Source organism: Gracilinanus agilis, chromosome X (assembly GCF_016433145.1).
Source record: "Gracilinanus agilis isolate LMUSP501 chromosome X, AgileGrace, whole genome shotgun sequence".
NCBI classification, from domain to species: domain Eukaryota; kingdom Metazoa; phylum Chordata; class Mammalia; order Didelphimorphia; family Didelphidae; genus Gracilinanus; species Gracilinanus agilis.
The window spans coordinates 60,856,271-60,865,481 of record NC_058136.1 but is presented as its reverse complement, the minus strand read 5'-3'; the positions used below and the strand labels follow the sequence as shown (position 1 = coordinate 60,865,481).

At 50.6% G+C, this 9,211-nt stretch overlaps 1 protein-coding gene across 1 annotated transcript; it reads right to left on the bottom strand.

The window, feature by feature from the left end:
• Positions 1-2,660: 2,660 nt before the first annotated feature.
• SNX12 (sorting nexin 12) lies at positions 2,661-9,210 on the bottom strand (the record flags this gene model as incomplete). Its single annotated transcript, XM_044682859.1, has 5 exons — positions 2,661-4,232; positions 4,331-4,421; positions 5,046-5,170; positions 5,612-5,707; positions 9,166-9,210. Coding segments are annotated over 5 exons (492 nt in total), but the record flags the coding sequence as incomplete, so codon positions are not given.
• Between the last annotated feature and the right edge of the window lies 1 nt (position 9,211).

The window sequence follows — 9,211 nt, the reverse complement described above, 5'->3', positions numbered from 1 at the left end:
GCTGCATGGCCCTAAGTCGCTTAACCCCAGTTGCCTATCCCTTACTGCTCTTCTGCCTCGAAAGAGATTTTTAGACAAAAGGCATAAGGATTTTTTACAAATAAACTCGTCTTATTTTTACATTTTAATTAATTAATTAATTAAGAATATTTTGCCATGGTTCCATGATTCATGTTCTTTCCCTCCCCGCCCCCGTAGCCTACAAGCAATTCCACTGGGTTTTACATGTATCATTGAGACCTGTTTCCATATTTTTTGTTTGCAATAGTGATCGTTTAGAGTCTACATCCCCAATCCTATCCCCAACGAACCACGTGACCATGCAAATGTGTTTCTTCTGCGCTTCTACTCCCACAGTTCTTTCTCATAAGTCCTTCAGGCTTCAGTCCGATCCGGCGCTGGGCAGAGGAGCTTGTGTGTATATTTGAAGGAAGCTGGGCTAGTGTGATGTTAAGTAGAGGAAGGCAATAAGCTAATCAATTCCGGATATCCAAGGCAATAGCCTAATTATGAAAGAGGATTTAGGTTGGGACTCAACTACTGTAGCTTCTTCATCTGGAAAGTGAGTGTTGGACTGGGTGGTCCCTAAGCTCCTCTGGTCCCTCCCAGCCCTAAGTCAATGATCTTGGGAGACAATCTGCAACAGCAGTAATAATCCTGAAAGAGTTAACAATGGGCCCCATATGGAAAGCCTAGAAGTAAGTAGTAAGAGAGAAAACGGGAAGAGAAAACACTGGGTGCCTGGATCTTCCATCTCCCGACCAGATGGCAGGCAGTCAGCCCTGGTGTTCCACTGGTCTCCATTCAACTGCACCTTCCATTGTTCCATAATCCAGTGAGTCCATGGTAGTGTCTGATGTTACCATTCTTTAAAGCAGACTGTGCCCCATCATCCTCGTCACTGCTTAGCTTCTTTCCCCTGCCCCCACCTTGGGGGAGATCCCCTGGATTGTAGGAAGGACACTGCCCGGGAGAACGTCTCTGGAATTTGAGCATCTAGTTATCTTCTTTGGGCCTGTCACTGTCATACAACTGGCACCTAATAAATGCTTATTTCTTTCCTATGTCAACTGCTTTAATTGCTGGGGCATAACCTCTTCTTCACCTTGGGTTGAGAGAAGACAGTGGGTGTTTCTACGACACAGGACCAAGTACTAGACATTCAAATCCTAACAAGCCCTAGAGCTAACATGAGGGAGGCAGCAAGCCCCCAGGAGACCTGAGACCAATGAACTGGAGACTGGAAGACTGGGCATCAGATACCAACCCTACCACTCGCTATATCATTACAGCTTCCCTAGGCCCATTTTTTCACTCGTAAAATGAGGGAGTTGGAGCAGATGACCCTTAGTCTTCTTGAAAGACTTGACCAAAAGAGATCTGTTTGAACATGCACCCTGTAGTCAAAGCCTAGTCCTTTATCCTTTATGAGGCTACTAACTGCCATTCACGTAGCCCTTGACTGCTTATGAAGCACTTCGGAGATTATCTCCATGAAGCAATCGGTCCCTGGTCACAAGCCTTCATGACAGAAAGATCAGGATTTGAACTTGGGTCTTCCTGTTTCCTCCTCATCTACCTTTCAGCAATCTGGTAGCCTCCTTCCAAACCTCAGCCTCTTCACCTGAAGACAGTGACCTCTAGGGTCCTGTCCAGTTTGGAATTTAGGATGCTATGAAACTCATCTGGCTCTGTGACCTAAATGCCCACTACCGAGATGATTTTCAGCTCTCTTAGAGGCTGTTCAGGCGAATATAAGCTGGAGCTAGGGGCCTCAGGGAGCAGCTGGTGCATCATGGACACAAGGAATCCCCACCCCACCCCCAAGTGGCCATCCAGCCTCTCTCTATAGCCATTTGGGACAGCTTTAACTGTTGGAAGTTTGTCCTCTCACTGAGATTGCAACTCCTAGCCCATTCCTTCCAGATGTGACCTCTGGCACCAAGCAGGAGTCTAATCCCTGTTCCACGTGACAGGCCTTCGTGTGTCCTCACACCAAGGCTTCTTTTCATCAGTAATTCCTTCCAAGGATGTTCATGCATTAACAGATGGCCCCAACCACCACAAAAACCCCCCAAGTCACAGTGGCACCTAGTCCTGACTACCCCACTCCAAGGCCCTTCCTTCCTCTCTACCCAGCAGTGAATGTCCTGCCCACTAACCCTAGGGGCTCTTCCTTGACTGCCCCCACCAACCTCCATCAGCCTCCTCCCTTTCCTACTATCTTCTCGCTTCCAAGGCACCCAGCTCCAGTCGTTCAAAACCTTCCTCCTAAATACTACTTTATTGCAATTCTCACAGAGGTCACCTGAATGGTCTGCTTCTTCACCCTCCCCATTCAGTTGGTACTGGTTCATCCTCAACAACAACAAAACCCCTTTAATTACCTTTGAAAAGTCCAATAAGCCCGAGTTCCTCCTCCCTGCCCCAAATAAAAGGCCCAGTGTGCTAAGGAGAGGCCGCACTACAAATAGAGCCAGCCCCCTCCTCTCTCCTCTTCCAAACAGCAGACACGGTGCTACGGTCATAGTGGCAAGCTTGACAAAGACACGGGAACACGCTTATGGGTTGGCAGGGCATTTAAAAATGCCGACTCTGCCTTGTTATGTGTGGCAGCCCCGTACAACACCCCAAAACAAAGCTCAAACAAGAAAACAGGCTTGCTTCCCAGTGGTTTAATATGAACAGAAGTTGGATCTGACAGTGCCTGGCAGAAGATCGAACAGTTTTGCTGAATGAAAGCCCCAAGTTAGGATATATACACAGCAGAGACAGGGTGGCAGGCTCTCAGCACTTGGGCATGCTGAAGGAAGGTCTTAAAAACACAGAACAGAAGATCCAGATCAAAAAGGAAGCAGGTATTTCATCAACAACAACAACAACAACATTAGCAAGGTGGCAAAGGGAACAGAACCTCTCTCTGGGAGCTGCTCCTGGGTACAACCTCAACAGCCAGAGCTGCTGCCCTCTTTCCTTAGGGCACTTTAGACTCCGGACAAGCCAAAAACCGTGGTTAGCACCCGAGCCCCCCTCCCAGACATCAGGATTCTCACTCCCTTCTCCCAACAGCTTGCCATGAGGAGGAGCCTGGATATGTTGAAGAGGCAGAGGGAAGGCCCTCCTACTCTTTTGCCCTGGCCGGAGAAGGGGTCACCTTTCAGTCCAAAGCCCAGGATAGCTCCTACCCCTAAGAACCTGCTTTGCGCTAAAAAACCTAGGGAAACCTTTGCCCAGTATCCACAGGAACCCCTGGCGGTCCATGGAGAGTCAAGTACAGAAACCTCAATCCTAGGACCCGAGTGGGGGAGGCAGTGACAACTCTTCACCTTCAGCCCCACTCAAGCAGCTCAACAGAAGTCAGACTATATCGTCGGGCTGCTCAAGTAGCCCTGGCCTTTGGGAACAAAAAGTGGCATGAGATTTCCAGGAGGAAGCAAAGAGAACAGGAGGGAGTCCTTTCTGGCCACTGGGCAGTTCCTAGACAAGAAATCATTCTCATTCTGCACCATCACCCAGTAGCAGGTTGCTTCCAATCCACTGATTTTGCAAGGCAGCCTATCCTTATAAGAAGATTTCAGGAAGAGCTGCTGGCCCACCCTGCCACTCATCTTAAGGATGGTCAGTGGCAAGTGAGCCAACCATGGGAAATAGCTAGGGGCCTTGAAAGTGGTATAAAGCTAATGGGAGCCCCTCTGCTGCCCCAGAAGTTTCTTGTGACTCTGAGGCAGCTGTGTATGATGGGGCCCAGCAAATTCCCAAACCTGGATGCTGGGCCTTTGGGACACTGAACGCCCCAGACAGAAACATAAGAGGGAGGAAGGGAATCAAGAAAATGTTGAGAGAAGTGGGAGAGTCCATGGGAGGAGTCTACCATCCCATGACAGGACAAAAGGAAGGTTCCATGCAGGTAGAAGGGACAGGGTTGCTCCCTGCTCAGAGTTCCAGGTTAAACTTCAGAGTGGGGACTGCCCTTAGACTCACAGCATCGATGACCTGTTTGGCCGAGTGCCAGAGACACTGGAACCCCCAGGCTAGCCTTATTGCCCGAGAAGAAGCCCAAGCAAGTGCCTTTTAGTCCAGTTCCTGACCCCCTCCCCCTAAAAGCCCAGGCCCTCTGCCCGAAGCTTCCTGCCTCTCTTCAGAGAGGAGGATCTTAGAAGAGTGCCCACAGTGTGGCCAAGTGTCAGGGAGAGCGATGGCAGACAGACAGTCAGGCCAGGGGACGACAGCCACTGCAGATCAAGAGAGAAAGAGGCTTAGTGTAAAAATCAGTGTCATTTCGCCAGGAAGGCGGAAGGCAGGTGGCCAGAGGGCTTTCCTATTGGCGCACCTTCCCAGGGACGTAGTTCCTGTCGATTGTCTCCTCCTGTAGGAACATGTGTAGGCAGCGCTCATTCTGAGCCAATGGGTGCCCGGCAATTCTGTAAGGGAACCAAGATGGCCAACATCAGTATTTCAGGCCAGAGAGAACCAGAAACAGCACCAAAGGCAGAGAACATAGGTCCGAGGCCTGACCTGGGCTGCTTCCTACAAACCCCCAACAGCTCTGAGGCCTCTATTTTACCAGGACGAGCTACAGCCTAGTGTCAGTTCTCTTAGGGTAAAGTGGAGTGAGTGGTTTCACAGACATAGCTAACATGCATACCTGCTGGGGACTGAGAGGTAACAGGTTCTGGAAGTATGGGAGCAAAGTTCCCAATGGAGGATACAGCCCACACTGCCAGCTCAACCTCTACCAGAACTAACGCTACCATATTTTTAGTTGGGTTGTGTCCGACTCCCTCGGTCCCTATTTGGGGTTTTCTTGGCAAAGCTTATGGAGTGGTTTCCTTCTCCAGCTCATTTGACAGACTGAGGCCAAGAGGGTGAAGTGACTTGCCCAGGGTCACAGAGTTAGGAAGTATCTGAGGCCAGATTTGAACTTGGGAAGACGAGTCTTCCTTGATTCCAGGCCTGGTACTTAGCCCCCATATTACAACATAGCACCCATTATGGAAGAAGGGAGTGGGAAAGTAGCAGTTGGAGCCCTCAGGTCATTCGCTCACTTGTTAATAAACTGTTCCAGGCCCTGCCTCCTTTCCTCGATGAAGGACTCCTCAAAGATACCTTCGTCTCCTCGGAAGGGGAGCTGCCGCTTCAAGGCTTTCCCAGGCAGTGGCGGCACTACAATCTGTGGGCAGACCCCAAACAACATCAACCACCAGAGGGGGAGACACAATATACCAGGCCCAGGGCCCACCACACCCCATATCCAGTACCTCAGGAAAGCTAAGAATACCAGAACCCCCAAAGTGACTAGGAACAATGATCCTCCATCTAGGCTGGCAGTCTTTCTGACACTGACACTAGGGACTATCACATCAGAACCTCAGAGACTGGGCCTCCAACACTCTTCTCTTTCTTTAAAAATCAGTTTAAGATTTAGCATTCATGTATTTCTCTAACTTCTTCAGTCTCCTTATGTCTGGCCTCACTCTTTGTGGAAGATAGCATGGCCTTTTGAAAAGTTATGTGTCTAATGTTATGTCTTGGAAGTTTCCGGTGGTGCCCGCTCTCCCCGTTCCCTTCACAGGCTTAGTTTCCACTGAGGTGGGGTGGGGATGGGCCACACCTTACTGTCTCTCTCCAGTTCATTCTTTAGCCACTCAAAGTCACTGTAGCGCCTCCGTACACATGACTCCTTCAGCTTGAAGATTGGTAGGTTTGTCTGTAGGGAAAGCAGGAATGAAAGGGGGAAGGAAGAAGGAACTGTCAGTCCATATGGATGCCTATGTAGTTACAACCCAGTGACTCCTCAGGAAGGTTCTAACAGAGATGGATTTTGATCATCCACCAGCTCCATGTTCCTGGCTACCTTCTCAGAGCACTGAGTGGAAAAGCTAACCCTTGTCCATGCCCAGTCTGGACCATCCTTGGGCTCTAGAAATTCCCTGAATGAAGTAGGAATTGAAACTCAGCAAAGTTCTTCCCTCTCCCACCCTATCCCAAATCATCCCAACTCCATCCCCTCCAGGAAACCTCTCCAGACTATTCCGGCAGCTGCCCTCACTGACCTCCTTGGAACTTGCATGCTATTCGGGCATACCAACCAATTCAGCCTTTATACAGTACTGTGCCATCTTCAATGCTGTGACACGTGGGAGCCTTCCCCTCAATTACACTGCCAGCCTCTCGATGGCGGAGAACATATCTTCGACTTCTGGTAGGTAGCTTTGCTGGCTTTACCTACAGTAGTGCTGAAGAAGGGGTGGGTGCTCCAAAACTAGGCTGACTGATGATGCCATAGTCTAGGTCCGTGTTGGCAAATCTATGGCATGCCTGTTAGAGGGGGCTGCTCCCCTCCCCCTGAGGACATTTCTCACATGACCTGCCCCTCTGCCCAGTAGCCCAATGGGAGCACTTCCTCCCTCCCCTGTCTGGGGTAAGGAGGGGGAGGGAGAAGTCCCACATGCAGTGTGAAGCAGCTTGGGCACTCGGTCTCTAAAAGGTTTACCATGACTGGCCTTGGTAGTCATTTAACCAAAAGTCTCCCCTGCTCTGAAAACTTCAGGAGAAACAGCTGGTAGGCAAACTCAATTTCCAGCCCAGCCCCAGACCCCAACCATTCAGAAGATCATCAGGGACAACTATGATGGAAGGAAAATGAAGAAAAGGCAAAAACCCTGCTGAACAGATACACTGGAGGATCCTGCCAATCACCATGAAGCATCTGGAAGACTTCTTCAGTATCAGAAATGATACTGCTCCCGATTAAGGTCTGCCCATCTCCCTAAGGAAGGGACCCTGCCCATGAGGGTCATTTCCTCTGAGGACCAACCCACAAATCAGATGTGAAAAACAACCTTATTTTCTGTTTCAGAAGAGATCCTCCATAAGGGCACTGACATTCTACCTAAAAGCCCAAGTCCAAGGGACAATGAGCATTGGATGATTTCCATGCCCTGAAGCTTCTGTAGGGCTTCTCTAGTCTCTGCATTGTTCCCAAGATATTTCTTGTATAAGAGTATTCAGAGTGGAACAGAGAGAAAACTGGATTGGGCCAGAGTCAACTCAACTTTGGGCAAACTCTTTGGCCTTGGTTTTGTTCATCCATAAAATGGAAAGAGTGAACTCAATGGTCTCTAACCTCCTTTCCAGCCTAAAACCTGTGAACCTAGGATTTTTTCCCCCAAACCAAATAAGGAGGGGTGGTGGTAGAGACTTTACAGAGAGGGAAGGTGAAAAATCCAGTGCTTTATAGGTCCTTTCCCAAAGCACCAATTGGTGGGTGAACTAAAACCAAATGGCCAGTGCGCTATCTTGCTGCTGCCACCTCCTACCAAAAATGCAATTACATAAGACAGCTTTGGAGAACCTGGAAGCCCAGATCTATAGCAACTACATTACTGGAAAGACAGACAACTTTAAACAACTTAGGAACTCTGAATGATACAATGGAACCAAGCAGAGTTCCAGAGGACTCATGCTGAATGAAACACACTTGGCTCCCTCAGAGGGCAGAATTTTGTTTGGACATGGCTAATGCTGGAATTTTTTTCGCTTGACTCCACATTTTTGTGGGTTTTATTTTTCTTGGTTTTGCAATTGGGGTAGAATTTGGGACTGAACAGAACTAAGAATAAAATAACTGTCAATATAGTTACTATAACTATAAAATGAATTAACTAAGAAGAGAATTCATTTTTTAAAATTAAAAGGGTTTTGGCAGCTGAGCATAAAAAATTGGAAACGACCATTCTATAAACCCAGAACTTAAATAAGAGTTTACACTGTAAGCCTTGACACTGCAAAAAGTGGGAAGGACTGATGAAAATGTAGTGAATGGTAAGCTTTTACACACTGGTTGGTTTGGGGTGTTGGTTTTTCCCAAGGCTAGTCAACCAGACCCCATAAGGGCTGGGAGTTCTCTCCTCCCAACCAGGGCTAGGACAAAGAGTTATTTACAACATATCCCAGAAATACTCTTCTCTTGAGAATCAAAACCCTCCCTAAATCACAGGATGGAAAACAAATCCTAGTAAAAAATTCCCAAGGCCATGTCCCAGCCTCGCTCAAAAGGTGTTTCTTATGCCTAGAAAAATGCATCCACTCTATTTTCGTCTGTTGAGGAACTTGCTTTTCACACTTGTCCTGGCAGGGATGATTCTAAATAGCTCTAGCAACAAGGAGCTTAACTTTCCTCTTTTCTACCATCCTTGCCCTTTGCTTTGGGGTTGGGAAAAGCTGGAATCGGGGAATCTTAACTCTGTACCCCCACTTAAGATTGCCCAGCCAATTCATTGGCTCAAAAATCGGGGAACTCCCTGGGTCCTGTGCTTCGTGAACATGGCACTCCTCTCTTCAAGCCAGAAGAGAACGCTGAACATTCGAAGGGCTTCCAATTTGGGGTCTGTCATCGGCTGCCTGAGCTGAGGCCAATCACTTGACCCTAGGGAGCCTCAGTTTCTCCAGCTCTGGAATGCGGTGACCTCTACTGTCCAGGGCAGGTCTAAACTGGTGGCCTTGGCGCCAAGGTCCTGGACGGTTTGGGGTCCATGCCGTGCAATGGGCTTCTTGGGCATTCAGCGCTCACTCTGAGCCTCGCGGGGCCCCGGGCAGAGGTCCTCGGGCATCTCGAGGAGCCTGATACAGAAAGATGGCAGGGATCCCAACCTTGCCCTTGGCACCCAGCGTGGCGCCGGCCGTCGGCGCCCTCCCCAGTTCTCTTCTTGGCCCGTCTTCGTCGTCGTCCTCGTCGTCGTCGTGGGGGAGGAGGGGGGAGGGGAGGGCACGCTGCCTTCCTCCACCAAGCTACAAGCCTGAGAGGCTGGGAAAGGGGCCGGAGGGGCGCCGAGCGGCCGGGAGGCCAGGCCTGCCGCAGCCCCCAAACCAAAGGGCCGAGAGGCCCCAGGCGGGCCGGGCGCGCTCCCAGGCCCCGGGGCCCCGGCTCCCTCGCGCGCACGCGTCGGGCGGCGCCCCGGGGCCACGCTCGTACCCGCTCCCCACGCCCGCGCCCGGAGAACGGTGGGGGGGGAGAAACCCCGAATGCCCTCCTAGTCCCGCCCCCGCAGCGCAGGTGCGCGCATGGGAGGCGGGGGGCAAGCGGGGCGCCGGGGGCAGGCGGGCCCGGTCCCCCGCCTCCCCCTCCCCCTCCCCGGGCCCGCACCCCCAGGCCCGCTCACTCACCCGCATCCGGACCTCGTAGGTGGTAAAGCGCGCTCGGCCCACGCCC